The 23971-nt window shown below is 41.0% G+C and overlaps 2 protein-coding genes across 2 annotated transcripts in view; both read right to left on the minus strand.

Annotated features, from left to right (window-relative positions):
* Positions 1-1874, minus strand: part of plecb (plectin b) — a 107865-nt gene extending 105991 nt beyond the window's left edge. Inside the window, exon 1 of the mRNA XM_067510262.1 lies at positions 1520-1874. The gene's annotated coding sequence lies outside the window, so the exon portion shown is untranslated. The remainder of the gene's footprint in view (positions 1-1519) is intronic.
* Positions 1875-22311: 20437 nt separating this feature from the next.
* rspo2 (R-spondin 2) overlaps positions 22312-23971 on the minus strand; it is a 55676-nt gene continuing 54016 nt past the window's right edge. Inside the window, exon 6 of the mRNA XM_067510655.1 lies at positions 22312-23849. Coding sequence (XP_067366756.1) covers positions 23734-23849 — 116 coding nt within the window. The 3' untranslated portion in view covers positions 22312-23733. The remainder of the gene's footprint in view (positions 23850-23971) is intronic.

Genomic DNA, 23971 nt, shown 5'->3' on the forward strand with positions numbered 1-23971 from the left:
TGTGATAAAATGCAAAATGCAGGACTCAACACACAATGTACTTTGTGAAATATAATCAGCAGTGTGTCCTGATGGCTGCAGGGAGATGCTCCCTGACCATGATAACAGACCTTCATCTGAAGTAACACCCCATGCTTTCACTGAAGACTGCAGTACATTTTACACCAGATATGTAGGGTATGAACTTCACATGCATATTTAAAGACAACAATATGGAAATATACTGTGACAAACAGCATTCTGTGATCTATTTAGCCATGAGCTAAATGGCAAATTAGCTGTAACTATCCATTAGAAACATATAGGCGTGGAGACATGTTTTACACTGCTGACAGTGTAAAGCATGTGGTTTTTGTTTTGACTATTTACTCAGGTGCTGAACGTTGCCCTCAGGTTGAATATTTACCATTGATGTGCAGCGTCAGCTGTAAATAGTAGCAGCACAAAGCAGGAATTGTATGAGTCACTGAGAAATGCCACACCTCACTGTTCGACATTATGATTCAATAGTCAATATTTTATATGTGCTGATGTTAAATAATATGTAACTTAATTGTTTTTGTTTTCATTACTGCAATATATTTGTAGTTTAACACAAATAGATTATACTGCAAGTGCAATAATACAAGTACCATCTACCAGAAAGCTTAAAAGAGCAACAACCTTTAAAGGTATTGGAAAAAAATGTCAACACTAATTAACCTGAGCTGTATTAACAAAAAGTAAATGACAACTCGTAAACCTGGTGTTTGCTGAGAGACCCCACTGAGGTGACCTCCTGTGAACCAGAATGACAGCAGCCTGGAAAATGTATGTGTTAACGAATGATGAAAGATAAAAGAATAATCCGTAGTCAAAGTTATGAGTGACACACCCACCGCACAGCACTGTTACAGTAGATGATAGCACTACTGTAACATGCAGTCATCATACTGTACATGTGACAGCAGTTTAAAAAAAGTCATCAAAAAACTAGGTCCTTAATCATTCTGTAAATGAAAAGCAAATCTTGTTGCATTAATAATTTCTTCATTTTATAAAGGTTTTGTGTTTCCACATAAGATTGAAGTGGTGATTATAAACATTGTCAAATACTGGAAAACAGAGTGCGAGTGACATATCGTATTAAATTTACAGTGATGTGTCCCATTTATTTTCAATGTATTTTTATTTATTATTTTTTTTGCCTATTTTAAAGTTTATTTTTAAAAACTATGCCCTTAACTTGCCTTCTGTTGTATTAGACTGCAATGACACACTGGCTGCTGGATTACAGTGAAAAGCCAGTCTACCAATTGGCTCGTTTATTTGTATAGGAAACAGCCCAGTAAACCTAAAACTATGGCTCATCTTTGGCAATTTGAGGACTCTAGGAAGCTGATGTACCTGCAGCCACTGAGCCCACAAGCACAATAGCTTGAATGGCTAAAATGATGAATCAGTAAGGCAAGGTAATAATACTCCCCTCCACTATCCCCTCAAACCCACTCGTTACCAGTCTCCCCATTTATTGTCTTACCTCGCTGCTGTGCCGGATTTGTGCGTAAAAGCCTGTCAAACAGCCATGGGCGCATGCAGCAGCGCTTCAGTGTGTGTTCCGCCGATTATCGCCAACCAAAACAAATAAAGTCCCAGTAAGCGTGCGTGTGTCACAGCTCATTGCATGTGTGTGCCAGGCGGTTATGTTGAAATAGCCACTCCTTTTACTGGAGGAGGCTGGAGAGGCGACGCGCCGCGCCGTGCAGGCTCCGCAGTCATCTGCGTTGTATCCCTCGTCCTTCTCGATTGTCCAACATCCCTCTCTGCACGTTGGCACATCCCAATTCAGAGGTCGATAACCAGTAGTGCATTTGTCAACTGAATTGCAAGGCCGTTTCTAAGCGTCATGGCTGCAGAGAAAAGAGGAAGCAGGTCACTTCACACCGCGGACCTGCTGTACACAGCGAAAGCAATTAACGGTGGGGCTCAACCAGCAGGGTCTGGTGCTGCGGTGAAAAGCTGCATGACTCACTGTTCGATTGGTTCGCCTGCTTGTCCCGGACTGAGCGTTGTCGTGTCTGCAGGATATTGCAGCGGGAAGATTAGGAAATATAGGATTGTCGCTGCAATGAGGATTGAACGTTGAATCTAATTGAACATTTGACAAAGGTGCAACTAATATTGAAACAACAAGTAAAAGTGTTACTTAAAAGAAATGGGAAAAAGGAAAAAGCCCCATTAAGTTCCACAGCTCCCTATAGTGATTTAGCCCAAGGCCTTATGAGCAGGCCTGGATCAGCAGTTATTCCTACTATGGTGTATCATATTATTATTATTATTATTATTATTAATGGTCATCCAGGGAAGTCCTCAATTCATTTTTAGACAAGCGGTGAAGAACTTGATATATAGCTTCAGCTAAAGTTAGTGGACATGATCAGAACGTATTGCACCATAGTGCAATACAAGGCCCATGTGCAGCCTAATGGAACAGCAATGAGAAGTCTAGTCACAGCCAAACCCCAGTGCAGAGGTCGTTTTGTCATGATGTAAACTTAGGACCCAAGTGCATGACCACCGTTCACAATAACTTTGAAACCAGTCCTTAATATGGCTAAGTGATGTGGATTAGACCTGAAGGCAGAGCAGGCAAACAATTACAACAAAATCAAGGTCCAATATGTGGATCATGACACAGAAAATAGATCTGCAAAGTGAAACAGACTTTGTTATTTTCCACATCATCCTAATAAATACATTTCTGCTTAATTATTCTCAGGTATTATCAGTAAAACACAGTTTAACCTTATAATGAATATTGTATCTTACTGCAAGCCTGCAGGATTTCCGTGCAAGACAACAGTAATTAATATCAGGCAATATGAAAATTAAACTTTAAAACATATGAAGATTTTTAGCCACTGACCATCACAGACTCTGAGTTTTAATTTGTAGAAAAATAAAGAAACAAGCTCAAATGATAGAAGTAAGCGATGCCCGGGTTGAGGCTCATTTCCAGCCCAACCTAATCAAGGATCTGTGCTCTGGAGACATGTCAGTGTACTCACCTCTGCTTGACAAGGAGAACTCAATTATCTTGTCAGTGGCCAAGGACTCACGCGCAGTCAGCTTACTGCCGAGCATGTATCAGGCATTCAGTGAACTGGAAAGGGCATGCTTACTGTGGCCTTCAGTAGCAGCAGGTGACAGAAGGGATAAAATACCTTAGTGTGAAGAACAGTTTAGGTTTATTTATTTAAGGGGATTTCCCACATGGCGTTTTTTATTTTGGGGACAGCTTCAGTGATTGTGCAATAGAGGTTTGTGTATAGAACATGAACAAACGCAGCTTTTTGAATGTTACTATAAGGAGAATTTGTTATAAGTGTTAAAGATCTGAGGCATTAAATATTAGACATTAAATACATAAAATGCATTTGAGATAGCCGTCTTTAGAATATGAGCTTGACATCTAACAGTACACAGGGGCTCAGTAAATCCTCTACTATAGTTCTCCATTCAATGACTGCAGACAAACAAAGCACCTGAGTCGTTTCCATTGTTAAACAAAGACGCTAATCTTATATGACAAGCTGAAATTGGTGTGGTGCCAGTGTAACAGGGGTTATGAAAGTATAAAAAATGGCCTCCTTTCTAATGCAGTATTTGTACTAAACACTTCCTAGTGTCTGGTTGTGTAAGTACTGCTTACATGTAGCAGGCTAACAAACAGTTTGAGGATGTGGTTGAGGCTACATAACAATGGTGTAGTATTTTATTCACCTTTGTTGGAAATATTACTAACAATATAGCATTAAGTAAGTTAGTGTTGATAATAGAAACTTAAATTGACTGCAGCACAGTGGAAGAGTTACTGCTGACTCTATGGTTTCAATCCTGGCCGGCTGAGGGGGCTGTTGCTGTGTGGACTTTGCATGATGAGCCCACTTAGTTTGACTGCATTAATACATAAACTACTGGATACTATACAACTCGTTTGTTGCTTAAAAGACATACACAGACACAAAAGTACAAGACTTTCTCCTTAACCTACTCGTAAAGCTCTTAGGAACAAATAATCAGCAATAACAGAAACAAAAATAGACATTTGGGATTCAAAAGAGGGAATGTCACAGAGTCTCAAAGTGATAACACAGTGCTAAGTGAGGATCCTGTCCATCCTGTCCATCCTGTCCATCCATCCATCCATCTATTCATTGTCTAAAGCTCACATTGTGTGTCAGGTTGCAAGTTGAACCTGAAGCCAGTCCCAGCTGTCACTGGACATGAAGTCAGTCTATCACAGCCCTGATTTTAGTATCAGAAACCATTCTTACATTCACACTTGCAGCCAGTTTAGAGTCACCATGGCCCATTTAACTGTTAAAACACACAATATATAATTATTCGGTCTGATGACAATGATCTTTTTTAGATTTAGCCACTTTCATTAAAAATACATGTCCAGTTTGTGGGGAGGGTTGCAACTTGTATATTTTAATCAAATATAACTGGATATAAGACTGTTAAAGTCTCTCTGTCAGACATTAACATTTCTCTCTCCACTGTCTCAGGTCTCCTAGCTACTCTTTGGAGCTCTGCATCCTGTCTAGTCTGAAGTCTTTATTTGGCCTTTAACTTTCAAGTCCTGCCCAAACAACAACAGAACAAAACAGCTTTATTAGGTCTTCCTAAGCTGGTAGCTTACCATTTGTGTCTGTGCAGTCCAGTATTTACCGTGTTTGGGACAACATAAACTAGACTTTGTTGATTTGTATAGATACAAACCTTTCTCTGTCTTCACTCTGTCCAAATGATTGAAAGCTCAGCGTTCAGATGTCCCTCAGTATCAGCTATCAGAATCATTCAGTGCTGAACCAGGAATACAGAGAGAGGAAGTCAAACAGGTCAAGGCTGAGTCCTCTTAGCCCCTTATGAACGCCTAGGTGTAGACAGTTTTCAAGGTCATGGTTTGTGTAATATGGTAGTGTAGTGTTGGACATAATGGTACAAAAGAGACAGAGTCTAGGAGCTTTTGTTTGTTTCAGCAGCCAGAAGCTATTACATGACCAACACTGCCCTCCAGTGGTAATATAAAATAAATCATCCATACACAGACAACTATTCACACTCACATTAACAGTTCAGGCAATTTACGTGACCAATTAACCTGACATGCATGTCTTTGGACTGTGGGAAGACACCTGGAGGAAACCCGCGCAAGCATGGGGAGAACATGCAAGGCCGTGGTCGGTCAGGGATGCAAACCCACAACCTTCTAGCTGTGAGGAGGCAGTGGTAATCACATCTGCCACAACACTGAATATCAAGTTATTCTTCCAGCTCCCAGGCATCTGCTTCTTCACCCAGCAGAAAACCCACCTTAGCCACCGTGAGCCTTTTTTTTTTTTCCTGTTGAAAGCACCATTACACTCTTATAGTTTTATGTGTTTGTGGGATGGATGGCACATATTTTTTAGAGAGCAACCACTGCAATAAAACCATAAAACTAAGTAATTGCGGAAATTTGGAGCACGATGGCAAACGTTATGTTCAGTCTATATGATTTACATAAACAACTAATGGAAAGACTGACTGCTTTGCAATGACTCACTTTTGGAGCACTGCATCATGGGAGAGCTTGTGTGTGCAATAAAAAGGCGGCGGCAGCAGCACAGTGGGAGATGCATTCGCTTCAGTAACGTGTGATTGTGTATCGACAATATTAAAGTGGATGTATAAAGTGATTATTATTGGCCAACAAACACTCTCTCACACACAATCAAAACACAAAAAGGCATGCAGATGTACACACAAACATGCATAATCCACATACATGGCCTCGTACCCACAATTCCACACACGAGTTGAGTGCGAAACCACATATACACACAGGAGCACTCGCTCACTGTAAACCACAATCATGCACACACGCACACTCCTACAGTGCATAGCTCCCCACTATTGGTCCAGACCCAGACACCGCATGCCAGTGCACCTCGCTCTCTGAGCCACAGGCCGCAGGAGTAGAAGAAGAAACAGATGGGTACCAGCTGTTTGGATGAGAGCCCCGGGTACACAGCTACTGTATTGCACCATACACACACACACACACACAGAGAAACATGCATGCATGAACACAAACTCATTCAATTTGTTAACTGCAGCCCTGCCTATACTGCCTCTAGTATTTACTCACACTGCATTTACAGCTAATGTTTGTTTTCTGTAAATATGAGGTCATCAACTGGAAGCCAAGTGTGTTCGCTCTATCTGTGCTGAAATCAGAGCTTCCTGATTTTAAATTATACAGTTTTTTTATGCTGACACTGGTGCGGTGTGATGATGATTGAAATGATGCTGATGCTTCCCAACATTTATTGAACAGAGCGTCTTTGAACTTACGCACAGTGTCAGAAAGTGCAGTAGTGAGGGAGGGCAATGGCAGCTGTAGAGAAGAAAATATAAAGCAAGAAGAGATAAGTATGTAAAGTTATGAAGCCAAGAAATACAGTAATCCAAAGACAACAACTGCGTCTTCAGATGTCTTTTAAAGATGTGCACTGATTTGGCCTCTGAGTGTAACGCATTTGACTTGAAATGAAAGAATAACTGTGAGGTTAAAAGTGCTGACTCTGAATATGTTCACAACCATATTAAACAGAGCAGAAACGACACGAGGCAAGTAACGGCTTTTTAGGCCATAATGTAAAATACGTTTTGACTGCCCGAGCTAATCGCCCCAAAGAATATGTGTTTGAAGGCTGAAGAAAAAAACTGAAGGCAAAAAGACCCCAGAACAAGCAAAAATGTACCGTGTGTTTGCTTTGGTGTTGATGTCTCACAGACGGCAGAGGATTCACAAACGCATATTAAAGGTGCACTAACTAACATTTTTACATCAACAACAAGTCAAATAACTTTGTGCAACATGAAGGGGTTGTTTGCGTGTACAGTACCTAAGGGAGAAATATCACTATGGATCATTTTAGAATCTTCCGGCACATTATTTTGGTTTTAGCATCTGCAAGTCCTTGTTATTTTCCCAAAACACACTAAACATAGCCCATAACAGGAAAACATACAGTGACACATTTAGCAGCTAAAGCTCTGAAGTTGGTATGGATACAAACAGCTATAAAACAAGTGGATTATGGACAGAAGTACAACTCCAAATGAATTTTAATGTTGCTTCATGGCTGCTGGGTCTGGAAATAGGCAACTGTTCACACATCTGGTGAATGTGTTTGCAAACGGTTGCCTATTTACAGACCCAGGACATTTTACAATGCGTCCGTGTGGTGTTTACAGTTTGTTCCACTGAGTCAAACGTCCCAAAAAGGAGACATGAAATGAAGTTCTTTCTACTACTTGCTTCTTTCTAAAACAGTAACCTCTAAGTTAGTTTTCTGTCCACAATGAGGACGTACGGATGCCGCTGATCATTCAATTCAGATTCTCTTTTTCCCTTTTCTTTCTTTGTTTCCCCGGTGAACCCGGCAATTTCTCATCCAACATCAGCTATCGACTTTCTCCCTGTGAGTCAACTGAGGTGGTGACTCCTTCAGCTCATTACAACATGACTTGCTCAAACCAAAACTCCCCTTCTCATGCTTGAGATGCATGTTTCCTCTGTCTGAATGCCATTAGTTACAGTCAGTGGTTGTTCCCTCTTATTACGCTCACTTTAAACGCAATATGTCTCACTAAATGAGAATACGGCATTGTGTGAGGGGAATTCCTTAGTATTTGACGCAGTTGTGACAGTTCTGCAGTGCAAATGTTACGTTAAACATCAGAGTGTGCCATCTGCACAGCTTACTGGCACCCTGGGGCATCGCCTCAGTGGTGTACCAGCTATTGAACACTGTGCAGGGAAAAAGAAAAGACAAATGGAAATGGCATTGTGTATACGATTGGCCACGGTCGTCCTGTGATTTCCAGCTTCTGCGCTGATGTGGTCTGGCCACGTGTGTTTTGAGGCCAGACCAGAGAAATACCAGACTGGTTCGGGATCCTATACCCTCTCAAAGCCAACAGGATATCTTTAATGAACCACAGTGCGTTTGAACTGTCGCATCCCGCCATACGGCAGTCTAGCCCTCATCGCTGGCTTACACGACTTGAAAAGGAAGACAAAGTGAAATAAGACACATGCTAAAGGCTGAAGATGTATCAAATCCAGGAAACTCCGAGTCCAAGACAAAGACCACAAATCAAGTGTTGGCCAGAAAAGAGGGGAATGTCTTTGGGGTAATGTATTGTGGAGCTTTCACGTAACTGGGGCAACTGTGTTCTTGATGTGCTCAGGAAAGTATCTTATAGTTCCCTGCCGCAAACGTCTTCATGTCACTTTTGATGCAATCTCCAAATTAGATTGTGGCCAGTGTCTTAGTGAAGACTGTAGTTGCTCCTTGATTCATCTCAGAGGGTTTTGGGGAAACACTGTTGTTTATCACAGGTTCCATGGTATTGGGGTGGATCTGGTTTGATTTCTAGATGCTGGTGTGCGAGTTTACCTGTTATGTCCACAAGATGGTGGTGCTGGTGTATCATATAACTGACCAAGCCGCAGTGCCAACGATTGTGGCAGCAACAAAGAGAAAACAAGCTCCCATCATTATCACAATATCAGCAAACTGCGGTGATGGTTCAGTAACTGTGAGTGTTCATATGCTGCATATTGTTTCAATTATTCCAAACTGTTGTTCTAGACCATGCCGTAGGAAAATGCTCAAAATACTCCATGTTTGATCTTGTGGGCTCTTGTGAAACTGGAAATGAATGGTGATTAACTATAATGATGATCATCATGGTGAAAGGTTTTGTGCCACAGGTTATTTGACTGTGTGAGCCAGTGTATGTAGAAAAGGCCTAAAAGAGAAAACTGTAAGCATTTGTGAAGAATACAGCATGCAGACTGTACGAGTCATGTTGTGATTTATTAAAATAGGATAAATAAATTGCCTCATAATGAATCAAATGCGTCACAGCAATCATTCAGATACAAAAGTGTTTTTAAAAATTTTTACTTTGCAGTTGGAAACAAATTAACTGATGGAGTGTGTGAACATGTCTGTGTAGTGTTGTAGTGGAAAGGCTTTGAATCACTGAGGGAGAAGTTGGATTGTGGGTATGAAAGTAGGCACTGAAGCAAAAAGTGGTAATTGGGATCATAAACACCCACTTTTCCTTCAGCATTCGTGTTTACTCTGAGCAGTCAATTCATCAGAGAAGCAGCATCCAATCTGAGCCTGTGTTCAGCACCCTTCTGTAACACAGTACCAGTAGTATTGTGCTGAGGCTGCTGACAGTGAAGGCAAGTTAATACATTTCTTTTACATTATAAAACACATTGAGATAGAATAATTTAAACAGTAAGTAGTAAATGTGAAATCATGTTTGTATTCAAATGCTACAATCACGCAAAGAGAAGTCTATCATTCAGGTGTCATTTAACCGCTGCAGACAAAAGAGACAAACTTCAACAAGATGATAAAAATAAAAGAGCAGCAGATCACCCTAAGTGAGCAAAAGCATTGGAACATGTGACTGACAGGTGTCGGAGGGAACATCCGCGACATTACACAAACCACTGGGGTACTGAGCAATTCAAGAACTAGTCGGCCAGAGAAAATAGCTGACGAGAGAAGCATTGTGAGAGCTGCGCGGAAACATCAGCGGCACCCTCATCAGAGTAAGAGGGGAGGTATCACAGTGCACCATGCAAAGAGGACTTTATGAAGAGAAATCTACATACCACAAGAGGCAAACCACTCATCAACAGCAAGAATCAGAAAGCCAGGTTAGAAGTATCAAGACGAGCTACAAAACTTCTGGAATAAAGTTTTATGGGCTGAGACCAAGATTAACCTCAACCAAAGTGATGGAAAAGCCAAAGTGTCGGGGAAGAAAGAATCTGTCCATGCTCTAAGCCATCCAAACATGGCGGCTTGATGCAGTTATTGCAAACAAGGAATTTGCAACCAAATATTACATTTTATTTACTTTAGTACGCTTAAAACTACATGTTTCATACATCTGCTAATTCAGCATTTGGATGATTAGATTAAAAAAAAGGCTCTGTGTTCTATGTTGAAAAAAACATCTTGATGTACAGTAAACAAACGAGCTGAAATTCTGTCTTCAGAAAAACACAAAATGAAATCAACAAACACGAGCGTTATTCCGTTCTCAATCGGTTACATTTAAAAAGGGACAAAGGTTTTGGTTTTCATGCTTTTTAACCTGTGTTAAACCACCTGCTTATGCATTTAAGCAGCAGATCAAATGAGGTGCACTGACCAAGACGGAGCTGCGCACACACACACACACACACACATCTGAAATTAACAGGACATTTAATTGTAATTAAACTTTATAGATTTCTTTTAGAATTTATTGTAGCATGGGAAATGCTAATTGCTTTTTTTTTACACACTCTCAAACTTGAGTGTCGGTTGCTTCTGCTTCTGGCTCCTTTGTAATTTGAATCCTGTGTCAGCCTTAAACATACAACGCAGTTACAGCACTTAAAGAAGATGGACTATCTTTACCCTCTGGAAACGTGTGATCATAAAACGGTGTTCTTTATAGCAGCCCAGATAGGGAAGAGTAAAACTGAAGCTTTGAGGTCACGAAAAAGTCAGATTGCAGTTGTAACTAAACAGTAATTTTCCCTCTATTTGCCTGCAATTAACCTTGCAAATGTGATTCAATTTAATCTTATGTCCCTGGTTGTGTCTTTATGAAGGTACATAGAGGGCAGCGCTGTCACACAGTCCAGCAACTGGCAGATCATAACTGTAAGTATCAGGAAGGGAAATTTACTGCCCTTTAGTAATCGGGGAAATGGTGTTCTTCATCAGTGGAGCAGATCATGCTTGGATCAAGTATCACATGGCTGATGTGTGTTGATTTGTGTGTTGATTTGTGTTTTAATGCAGTAAAACCTAAAGATGTCCCAAAGCCCAAACAATATAAACAGCTCTTCAACTAAGCTTAGGCTTGATATATGCTTTATTATGACTGGAAGTGTTTAACTAAAAACCCCTCCAGCCCTCTGGCTGCTCAGATTAAGGTCTGACATTATTCACTTTAGCAACCTTTATCTATTTGGACATCTGCATTTCCAGTTCAACCCCACGTTTATACATTACTCCTTTTGTCTTTGCCACTCAGCCATTACAAGGAATTTATCGAATTCATTTGGACTTGGGGGAAGCTCACCCAGTCAGTCAGCATGCGTTACCTTCGTCTCGCTGAGGCAAAATGCTGTGTGGCAAGTTTGACATGGCAAATGAAAGGAATAACACAGGTTGTCAGGTAGGAAATAGCCAGGCTACAGGGCCACAGCAATCAGGAAAACTTTGTCCAGCACTAGGCAAGACTTCAATAAAATACCTCCACTCCTACTTTTAAAAGCATTAGTCCAGGGCAAATTAAAACGTAGAGTGCAGTTAAAAGACATCGCTGTGTAAATGTTAGCATGTGGAAGTTTTGCTTTTCCTTTTTCCTTTTTTTTCCTTCCTCCTAGCTGAACAAAGAATGCCCCAGAGGGAGAGCTGTGCAGCTGCTGAATATTACTACATCCATGTGTTTTAAATAAGACCCCGTTATAATTAAAATCATAAAAAAAAAAAACCTAAAAAAAAAAGGTAATGTGGTTCTTCTCAAACATTTAAATTCGAGTTAACCAATGTAGAGTTCAAACTTTTGGAGCATTTTTGGAGTTCCTAATTGAATGACTCGTTAGAAGAAACCAATTAAGCAACGATCAAAGAAGTCATTATTTGTAACACATCTATTGCTCTATTGAAAGTATTTAAAGCTACGGCACTTGTAATTTAGGGCCAATTACCAGTGCAATTTATCTAAACATTTTATGTTTGCCTTTTGACCTGATAATGCTGCCAGGGAAATGTCAAGAGTTTGTTTACAAAAGATAGAAAGGATAATGGTTGATACAGTCAGTTGCAGCACACTGAAGTGAGCCAGGGTGTCTTTTGCAGTGCAGCAAAAAACTGCATAGGTTTTGCAGCTGCTCACACGGTTATGAGTTACACCACAGATATATCCATCGTTCCCCCAATTTACTGTATTTCTTCCCACTGTCATCAGCCAAAGCTGTAAGGTGATGGCCTCATCCAGAGCAACTTACAGTACAAGTAAATCAGCAGGTACTGTAGTACTGTACAATGTTGTAGCTATGGGATGAGGTGTTACTAGACATTTAGAATTTCTTGGAGAAAAAATAAGGGATGAAAATAAAACATACACAAGATTAAACCAGTTAGACAGCTTGTAGTCGACGGAAGAGGTCAAAGTGGATTTCAAAGTGGATTGGAATTTAATTAATTTTCAAAGAAACCAAAAGGCAAGATTGTGGATACAATCTGTGGAGCCTGCTGGTCTGTAGAAGTCTGCTGAGCTCTACCCTTTAGTTAAAAGTCACCGAGGGTGTCGCCTCACACCAGGGCAGATGAGTTTCCACAGGAGGAACGGGGATGTCTGGCCAAATCCACTTTCCCCCCTTATTAAAAAGGATATTTCCGAGCTGTCAGAAGGCAAAGTCTGGGTTTTCAGAGACTTTCTGTGACTTCTCGCTGACAGTGAGCTTCCTTTCCCTATAGGTTTGATATCTCCTGCAGCTCCCCCTCCCTCTGTGTGGTATAGTTCCCCATGACTGCAGGCACACACTAATTTACTGAGACTCGACACTGTTTTGGGTCCGCGGTGCAATTCCCACGTTCCAGCTGAGAAAATATATCATTAGTCCTTCATCGTGTAATGCTTGCCACGTTACGTTATAAAAGCTGGGCGTAAAGTGACATGGATATAACAGGAGCAATTTCCAGTATGCCTCATTTTGTCCGCCTGCTTTGGGTGTTGAAAATTTGAAAAGGGGACAAGATGCGGTGTTGAAGAGGGCTTTTTGCTTACTAAATGCTCCTGGGTGGTGGGAAGACTAAGCATTTCCATTGCAAATGTCTCCAAAAATGTATTAAAGGCATACAAGTATAGGTTTTTACAAGCCTGCCTTGAAAGTTATATGGATTAATTAACTTTCCAAGCAAATTAAGATTCCATGCTAATTGTAGTTTAGGTATATTTAGTGACATCTGGACAGAAGATGGGTGCACATATACGTTTCTTTCCCCCCACCCTCCTCTTCAGAGATATCATTTATGTTTTTCCCCTGGTGCCTAATAAGGAATCACAAGAAGCTGTTTGTTTACTCTCCTTTCAGGAAACTTCACAGTAGACCCAAATCCCCAGGACTGTCACCGAGTGCAACTTAATGTATGTGTTGCTCTGTCATTATGCACTGAGAGTGAGTGAAGACCCTTTTTTGGCGCAAGACCACAGTTTTCTGGCTTTTTCACTTCACAAACATTTTTACAGGCGTGACAGGCTGCGACCGAGCAGGCCGCAACAGACAGCTCTGTCACCCTAAAACAACCACCCCGCAGGGCCACTTGAGACAGCCAAATATATTGCCTTCTAGGAAGTAGAAACAAATTTATTAATTACATTTTTTTAGTGTGGCTGGTGGCTTAATTAACAGACACAGTACACAGATAGAAAATTAGAGGCCAGCGCAAACCCTTTGACTGGTTGCTTTGTAGGACTAACCATACTTTGACCAGAATGCAAATGGCCTCTCGTGTCACTCATCGATGCCATATCGTACACCCAGTTACACCACTTCACATAGTCTCTGTTTACCGCCCAGTGCTCCTACCTATCCACATTACTTAGAAACCGTCCTTTACATCTCCATCCTTCTATTTTCTTAATCACAAGTGCACAAGTCATTCATGTGGCAGCAATTTGGGCTGGCCGACACCCGGTGGTGAATGTCCCTGACCTCCCCCCCCCCCCCCCCCCCCTCGACACCCTCATGAAAGCCACATCTATCGCTGGAACCTTCAGAGCCCTGACTGGTGGCTGCAGACCATTAAAGTCATGCCATCAGGACTGTGCATCTGCGTATGTCTATGTATTGGAAGTTTTACATGTTACAGCATGGGCATATAACCTAACTAGCCCACCTAGCCCACTGCCTCTTCAGTAATGAGCCTGGCAGTCTACTGTACAGTATTAAACACATACAGGAGTTCCAGAAGCTTTATAATCATTTTTAACAGGCTCATTGTACAGTTTGCATTTATGGAAAGCATCAGTCCTACAGTATGTTGCAGTTTTAATGAAAGTCATATATGCATCCACATTACTTAGCATATACTTAAAATAAATGAAACCAGCATGCTATTGCAGTGGTATCTGTTATTTATATCTCCTATCAGGGTTTGTGGAAAAGTATAAAGAGAGCTTAAAGGATTGGAAACAGAGAAGCAGTTTAACAAATTTTTCGGGTCCACGGTAGCAGAACCTAGGATGTGTCAGTGCATGGGCTGCAGTTAAATTGTTTCATTGGCACAGAAAAGCCGTGTCCTTTGACTCTCGCTCTGGCTCCCACAATAAAACTCGTGCACACTGTAATAAGCCCTGCTTTGTTTCTAATACATCCAAGTGAAAACATTTATTGAGCTAATTACAACAGCCTCCAATTGGATAATTTTCCTGTGTTACACATGCCTTGGCAAAGTTCCCAGTGCTGTGTCAAAGCGCCTCGCTATTCATGACTGTGGTAGCGGCCGTGAATAAGGAGGCGAAGAAGGATGAAAAGAGCACACTGAAAGAAAACTAAGAATTGTGGTTCAAATGTTTGCTCTATAATCCAATATCCAACACATGTCTCTGATAGTGTTTTCTGCTGAGTCAGCCCGGCCTTTGCTATGCACTCTGTTAAAAGATTATCAGAACATTTATTGCTGTCTTTGAGCACACGTACGTGTAACATTGAAATTGGGAGCTAGCACTGAGTGTCTTAGTCAAGAACATACCTGGTGCATGAGATTTGATCCTGGAGACTTCCCCATCCCAGTCTGATAGATTTGATAGCTTTTATGAAGGCAGTTGATGATTACGCACCAAACCCGACCATTAAGTGTAAGGTAAGAGAGTTCAAACATAAAACATACATATCAAAACCTGTTGTGAATAAGGACAATGCAAAGATTTCTTAACTTATTGTTACATGACATTTTGATATGTCATCAGTGGAAAATCACATGTGAAAATAATAAAATGAAGTATTTCTGAATTCCATTCAGCTGCTGTCATGACTTACTGTGACAGAACCATTGATAATGTTATTAGTAACACTTGTGCTTTTCCTGCTATGACAAGTTAAACCGTCTGCTGTGGAGGAAAATGTGGATTCAGTTTACATAGAAAACATGTTGCAGTGTGCAACACAAAAGAAGCGATAGAGGTTGATCGACTGTATATCAGACCAACACATACAGCACATAAATATTGCACATCCCTTGGTGGGGTCATCAAACCTTCTAACAATAAAAAGTGTATAGTCCTTTGCAGACATGAGGCACGTAAGATCGTTGCTGTCACAGAGCCACGATACTGTACATATACTATAATTGCTATTTGCACAAGATGGGAAAGTGATGTATGATTTATGATGCCAGACAACCCGGTGGACTAAAGTATGTTCCAAAAGAGCTTTTTAGGGGATGTTATTGCCTTTTCAGGCATTTTCTTAAACCTATCTATCAAATAATGTCTGTGTTTTAGCTCGTAGCTTGCAAAGCATCACTACCTAGATGGTAGTGATTGCTAGTCCCACTTATTGTAAAAACATCCTTTGGCATTACGTTTTAATTTTGTGCCTGCTTTGTTAAAACTTATATGTAAATGTTACTAGTAAGATTGCTGTCGTGACTTTGACACCAGAGTGACCAAGGTTCACATAAGATGTCAGTAAAAGAGAGTGTAGGGGCTCTGGCACCTAATATCTATCGCCATGCAGGCCGTGATCCTATGTGGATAACATCCAGGCAACTTCATGTTGTAAGGGTGGTCTCCTGTCCAAGTGAGAACCGGGCCCATAGCCTATTAGAATGATGCAGGGAGGTATGGCATCCAGCCATGGTGGTACATATGCTGTTGTGTTTCTTGCACTATAGCTGGATCACACCTCCCAACTATACTGAGCACAAAGGCTAAATAAATAGTCTGGTGTTATGTCGATGCAGAAATGATTAGAAAACATGCAGCATACAGAGAGGTCAACGTGTTGCAAGTGACATGCAGAACAATGGCGAACTCTTGGCTCTTATTTAAGACTGTGTGATTACAATTTAATTGCCCTCATACACACAGATGTGCATGTATGCACAGAAACATGTATTTGCTCACATTCACAGACTACCGGACTGGAGCCTGGGGGACTCCAGGTCTGATCCCACCCTCATGCAGCCTTGCAGGGGGTTGAGCAGCATGCCAGGCCTGCCTCACGCCCAGACGGATGCCCGATGTACGCCCCCATACCAACTGAGCTGCTGCCAAACCACACAAGGAGATAGTAAATAGGAGCAGAGGGTACTATTTAGCTTCCTCTCGCTCTCTCTCTCTGTCTCTCTCCCTCTCTCTCTCTCTCTCTCTCTCTATCTCACAGACACTCACCATGTGGTTCATTTTATCTGAATCATATGCACACAGACACACACATACGAAATACAATGCAGACAGGAGTTAAGTTTGGTTCATCGATGAACACCAGCATACTAAGGCTTGATCGTTCCTTAAGTTACTGTTTTGAAAGCGTTCAGTGTTTCCGTATTCACAGGATGCTGCCGTTGTCCGTCATATGAAAAGTGCACACTCGTAGTTTTACATCTCACTTTTAGTTGTAAAAGTGTTAGGTCTACCAAAATGTATCAGATTTTCACTGAGACCTCGCATTGTCGAAATCAGGTGGTCTCAAGTGTGTTTTGTTTCCTGGGATCCTTTAGGTGGATGCCTGTAGGGACGTGGGATTTGTTGCTTACATGAAGAGCTGTAAATGAGGCATGGTACGACAAGAAGCTGTCAACAGTCGTCACTATTTGAGCACAAATTCAGTCCCACAGACGCAACTTCAGTGACCTATTGTAACGCTTAACCTGCTGGCCTTGGTTAACAAAGAGTAGTAGGGTCAGTGACTTTTTCAAATACATAACATAAGTTAGGAAAACGTGCAAACAGAAAACCTGTTAAAATGCTGTTACATTGTTTAAAAGAGACCAATGCAGCCCGTCAAAATGATTCTGTGAGGCAAAAGCACAAAGCAGGAATGTAGGGTTCAAAAACGGATGCAACCATGGTCCAACTAACACTGCTAACACGCTGATGTTTAGCAGGTATTGTGTTCACCATCGCAGTTTTGCTAGAAAAAGTACCTTATAATATCATTCATTTTGCAGGTATTTGCGTATATTCCAAAACTAAGGGGCTAAAACCAAAATGGGTTTCTCAATAATCAGACCCCACTTATCATAAGAAGCACATCTTTTCAAGTCAGTACAGCCAATTCATCCAAAACCACCACAACTACGCAGTGGCACTACAGGAAAGGTCAAAGTAACAACAACGTTACGGGGATCAATTTTACAGCAATCCATGATAACATATTTTACTGGGTAACTAGACATTTTAACCTGTCAAGCTACAAACCTGCTGTATAGACATCATACTCTATTCATGAATGGAGCATAAATAACTGCAGATTAAAATTGACATACATTATTAAAGCCATGCTGCTGGCTGGCAACATATACGACAGAATCAAACTTTTAATGCTGAAAGCAACAGTTTCTAATTGAATGTGCAAAACTTGATCATTTATGCTACTTTCTATTAAAAAAATATTAGTTCATTTTACTCATTGACAGACATTCAATCCAGTGAATGGTATATTATTAATAATACTTTTTTAATGGGTTATTTGGATTTGATCCAGCGGGGCATATTACATACAATATTGCCTGTAATAACTGATTGGATTGCAGTTACGTTAGACTGTTAACCGACGCATTAGTCATCTCTTTCTACAGCTAATCACTTAAACCAGCAACAACAGAGAGCAGAGTGTGAACCAGAGACTCCACCGCAGGTCACACTCCACAGCAAAGGCTGGGAGCCATTCACACACACACACACACACACAAACACACACACACACACACACACACACACACACACACACACACACACACACACACACAATCAAGGCTGAGAACCACTGACATGAGGTCAAGACCTCCCCTACAGCTGAGTTGATTAAACACTTTTCTACAACCCACACACTGCCAAATAAAATCTTCTGTACACAGGGATGACGACTATGTTGCACTCACTGGGTGCATCACTGGCTCCAGGCTTACCAGAGCATCTAGCCCACCAAGTGAGACTGAGGTACAACACCCTGAAGCAGCGGCTCCACTTCCACCTACTCGCCTTGCCTCGGGGGAGCAATCAAGCTGGCTTCTTATAAGGAGGATAATGCCTGTTTGTACATGTGTATATGTATGAATGAATATTTCCCTCACGGACCCTCCACTTGGAGGCAAAGGTTGCTTCTGAAGCATGGCACTGCATAATCCAGAGATGAATGAAGGCAGAGGTGGGGGGATGAAAATTCCTGAACACTGAGACCCTCCTTTACCCCCTGCTGTACTCATACCCACTTAAAATCTGCCTACCCACAATTCAACACTTGGCTTAAGTGAATACCCCCCGGAAGAGGTTCAGTGCCACTGCAGAATAACATATCCTCACTCTTAAAAGCCACAAGTGTCAGCTATGGCTCAGATACAACCCTTCTGGACCCCCACTGGGCACATTACCTTCAATTCAAATGGTCTTAATATGCTTTAATAAGGCCTGGTTTCGATTAATTCTCCCTTGAAACCGGTAGTAACACGGCTACTAGGCACATATAAAAATTGAATGAATGGAGCAAGGCTGCCAGAAAGTCAGAAGGGGGAAAATAGAAATCCTTGTGGATTTGTCCTGACCAGCTGGCTCTTGAGCCCAATATAATGTCTGTGCCCATGGCTCTCAGAGCACCAGTAACAGGAAATATTTGCCCACTCTGTAATGCGTTTAAGGTACGCGTTATGATTCAGTCCAGGTCATAAAGCTCTTGTGTGTCACATCCTGACTGGAAGGACAAAGCTGCTCGGCCTATAATACTCTCAAGCGAACAAGGACAATGGCTTTGTGTTGTGTTTGAATCTCAGCGCTGAAGAAAAGAACAGGTATTTCAGAGGAACGAGGAGTTAAACGAGCCAAAAAATACTTACAGCGCCCATAGGAAACACCACACTGGGTCACTAGAAATGCCTGTCTGTTCCATGTAATGGGCCCTGATTTAAAAAAATCCCAATTCCCTCACTGCACCTGCTGTTATAAAACCCTACAGAAATCCTACCTTGGGAAGTGACTTATAATAATAATAATAATAATAATAATAATAATATCCCCCCCTGAGTTGAGTACGGAGAAAATAACAATAAAAAATAATGGTGTAATGAAAGCACAAGGTGAGCATTAGGAGCCTGAAACGTTTCCCCTTCCTGTCCAGTAGAGGAGACAGATGTAGGAACGTCATCTTTAACGTAGATTTAGTACATCTCTCTCTTTCTTTTATTTATTTTTTTTACAGCTTTCTGTTTCAAACATCTTTTCAGAAAAGCAAATAACTGTCACAGAAGATTTGCTTTTATTGAAGAACATGTTTATTTTTGGGATTAATGTGTTACCTAGCAACTCCAAAAGAAGCTAAACTCTGCACTGGAAGTTAGCTTTGGATTACACTATTGCAATTAGGAGTGACATTAGTGATAAAAGTCACTTATTATTGCCACCATTTAGCAGGCATGTATGCACCATGATGGCTCACATATGGCAAACTTGTTTAGAATGAGATCCGCTTGTCTTTTGATACCATTATGTACTTGCTCGTTGCTATTTGGGGCCAACCCGCACAGGGATTAATGATTCCAGATTTCCCTCAACTCAGAGGGCATGCGATGGCTCATTATACAGTTATTAAAAACAGCAAATTATTACAACATTTATTATCCCGGGCAATCTTATTTGTCTCACCAATGTCATAACTTCCATTTCTGCCGTCTGCATTGGAACGAATGTGTCAGATGTGCCTCAACTGCCACAATTGCACACTCGCAGTAGCCCTCAGTCCCTGCTCGCCTCTTTTTATCCTCTTTGTGAGGTACATACAATGGATGCACTTATACACCATAAAAACATGCTTTAAAAGCACAGATTGCCATCACTGATCTATACAGTGTAGAACCCACTGGGTCATTTCCTGTTAGTGGTTTCACTTGTTGTGCCTTTGAAGCAGGCTTTAATAATAGGACCCAACAGAACTAATGAAAATGCTCTCTGTCAGATTAAAAGGGAGCTTCAGTCTCAGCCACCTAACCACACTGAGCATAAACATTAAAACACACACATACAAAGGCAAGCATGCACACATACAGTACACACAGTTTACAGAAGTGGTTTACACTGGGAGGACCTTTCCTTCTCATGTGTGGATGACTGCTAAACCTCTTAACAACACTGAGAATACCATCAGTGTCCTGTTTTGCAAAGCAGTAGAAATGACAGAACTGGCCAGTGTCAAAGTGAAACGTTAAGGGGAAATGAGCAAACCCATTCATCTCATTCTATTTGTACTTCTTCCCTTTCTTTTTCCATTGTAGGTGCTTCAGTGCATGCTTTAGTGGTGGTCTTGTGTTTAATGAATCCACTTCAGTGCAGTTCCTCTCCGTAAGCCTTTAGGTTTAATCCCCCAGTCTGGAGCAGTGATAGTCTGGCCCAGGGGATGACATCTGTGAAGCGTTCATTAACTCGTAACCAGCAGCAGATGTCCTACAAAACAACTCACTACATCTATGCTTTATTTTGTGCCCAATTTTTGCTTTGCTTCATTACCATTGGAGTGGTGGAAGAACTCAAAACTTTTCAGTAAAAGTAGCAATGCAACAACGTGAAAACACTCCATTAGAAGTAAAAGCCCTGCATACATAAAATCATGCTAATAGATTATTGTATCGGAACATAATTTGGAAAAATATCTGTTCATATATGACATTAATTGGACATTTTAGCAGACAGTTGGTGTTGCAGTGCAGTGCAGCTACTGTAGTTTCAGTGCTTCTCAGTCTAGGGGTAGTTTCCCCTCCAAATGGACACAAGGTAATTATCATAGGCATCATTGGACCGTTAAGATTCTACTACACAAATGTGTTGTGATTTCTAAATCCAAGTGGTTAATCTGTGCATTTCTTGAAATAATCTATGGATCTGTAGCTGTTACATGCCTGAAACTTTAAAAGTTCAGTGACACGTGGCAGGAGGTGGCCCTGACTAGACAGAGCACTATCACCTATATATTAATTCTTTTCTTCTCTGCCTGCATTTCTAACTCTTGTCTCAAGACTCTCGCTCGGACTTTCTAACTTCTTGTGGTCAATGACCAACTACTCTGTTTACCAAACTGTCATTAGAGGTGAGAACTTATAACTGTATTATTCTCATCTGCAGTTGTGCTTCCTGTCTTCCTTGAGCCATGACAGATTTCTTCATCTTATCATGTGTGCCCTTTAAAAGATGTCAGGTGAAATCCATGCAGTGGCGGGTGAACCTCAGTAATGATAAAAGCAAAGTTATGTAGTATAGGAATGATGTATTTAACTTTTTGTTATAAAAAAATGTTTTATTACATTTTATCAGTTTTGACTTCACAGTGCAAAGGACCCTGTGAGGAAATGTTCAGGATATACAGTAGACAAAGCACATGAAGGATAAGATAGCCTCCCTATGGAAGCATCGCATGTGATATCGGGCCTGTGTTTTTAGGATGATATATGTGAGGATGATTCATCTGCTACTGTGCATTGGATTTTTTTTCCTCTGTTGGGACAATGATTACACACTATGGTCTGCAGGGTAAATCATTCATGACTTGCTTTAAAACATTTGCTTTTTCCTCATATACCATCCAGCCCAGAACAGACACTTATATGTGTTTATTTGATGTTTTGAGGACCATAAAAGTGAATAAGTGCAATGTGCGGCACATAAAAAGATGATCACAGTGGTGTTTGTGTGTTTGAGATGAGTGACAGGACTTGCCAGCACCAAAAACATGTTGCTACAAAACAATGTTGAAAATGAATGAGCCACCAATGACATGCACGGGTTTGGTAGCATTCATGAGGCTACGTCATAGTGAATTTTTTAAACCAAAACTGTGCCGTCATGCCGTTAAGACCCAATCGACCATATCCAATCTTTTGGCTGGAGGTGGCCCTCGTGTCATGCAGTGTGACATGATGGATTTCACACATGTTTTTGAAATCACATAATTGTACATTGAAGTAAGACAAGGAAACAGCAGTTTCAGAGTTTAGCCACATATATTATAGCCATAGACAATAATGAAAGGCTTCTTACAGTCACATGAAATGTATTTTAATAAAACACAATGTACACATATGCAGTCCTATGACCATATATTTGCTGGATCCTAATTTTCAAACCTAGAATATGTCAAAGCATAGTTTTATTTGTCTTTTTTTTCCTTATTCTTTAAAACATTGAAATCAGTAGATGAGGTCAAACAAACGTAATACAACATTTAGCGTGACACCAGAGAAAACTTTTTCCACATGTTAAAGATATGCACTGTTATAAGGAACTCAAAGAATATTTCAGCATATAAGAGTAACAGTATAAGGCAAAAATTCTTACCGAACAAAAAAGTACAAAATAGAATTAATAAATAAATCAAATATATACCATATAAATGAAATAGCTATGTGGCGGCTATTTATTATTTGTTTTTCATTATTTTAATCTGTAGCTTGGTATTACAACCTTTTTATCTCTAAAACATTTAGAACGGTGAACGAGTCAATACTGAAAATACAGTAATAAGCTTTCATAATTAGATAAACTATGTACACGAGTCTGTTGCCATGCTAGTCGAACAACTAAATTTCTTCTTTTTTTATATCCACACTATACAGTTAGCGCATAAAGCGGTCTGAACGTAAACAGTTTGTGCTGAGAATAAAATACTTTGCAACTATGCATGGTAATTTTTTTAATATTACTCTCAAAATGTACATAACATAAAGGCCACACATGGGAACAATTGTCTCCATTTAGAGGGAAAGTAGAGGGTAGCTTTGACATAAATATAGGAACGTAAAACAGTCTCTTTCAGTTCAAGATGTTGTTTTCTTGTCCATCAGCATCATTTGCTTCAGCCAAATCTCTTCTGCCTCTTTATCCACCCTCCTGTTTCAACCCCCTCCCCATTATGTGAGCAGTTTAGCTTTTCAGCTCCCTCACTAACCTCTCCTATCCACATCCCTCTATCCAGCTCTCCCGCCTCCACAGTCACTGGTTGCCCCCTTCATCTTCCATCACCCTGGATGGTTAATGACATTTTTAATGACAGGAAATTAGTTCAGTAATGCCAACTGTAAAGGTCCACGAGGCAAGGCAAAGAATGGGGGGGGGGGGGGGCTGGTCACTGCAACAGGGCGAAAAGCAGCGTGAGGCAGGGGCATGGAGCATGTGTTTAGTGAGTTGATATTTATATCGTATGTTAGCCATATACTTTTGTAGTGACAGATCTGTGAATCATCGGCTGTGTCCTGTTGGGCATGGGTGGGATGTAGGGGAGGGCTGGGAGTCAGGTGAGGAAGGGGTGGGTATCGCGATGGTCATCAGTCGGAATACAGGTGCAGCAGCGGCTAGCAGCTTCGTGTCGCTTATTTGTTCAACTGGTAGTTTCAGTCCTCACTGGCTTGAGCGTGCAGTCGCCAAGTGGTCGCTGTGCTGGTTCTGGGCCCTAAACCGCAGCCTCTGCTTGTTCTTCTTCTTTGGTTCTTTGGTTCGTTGCTTTCCTGAACCACCTTGGAATAAAAAGACAAAAAGAGTTAGCTTGGAGCTTTAGTAATAATGTATGCAATTCATTGTGGATGGAAAGGTTAAATGCCCTGAGCCAGCTCTCCCATTTTAACTTGAAGTTAGGCCC

The sequence above is a fragment of the Channa argus genome, chromosome 7, assembly GCF_033026475.1.
Source record: "Channa argus isolate prfri chromosome 7, Channa argus male v1.0, whole genome shotgun sequence".
NCBI lineage: Eukaryota > Metazoa > Chordata > Actinopteri > Anabantiformes > Channidae > Channa > Channa argus.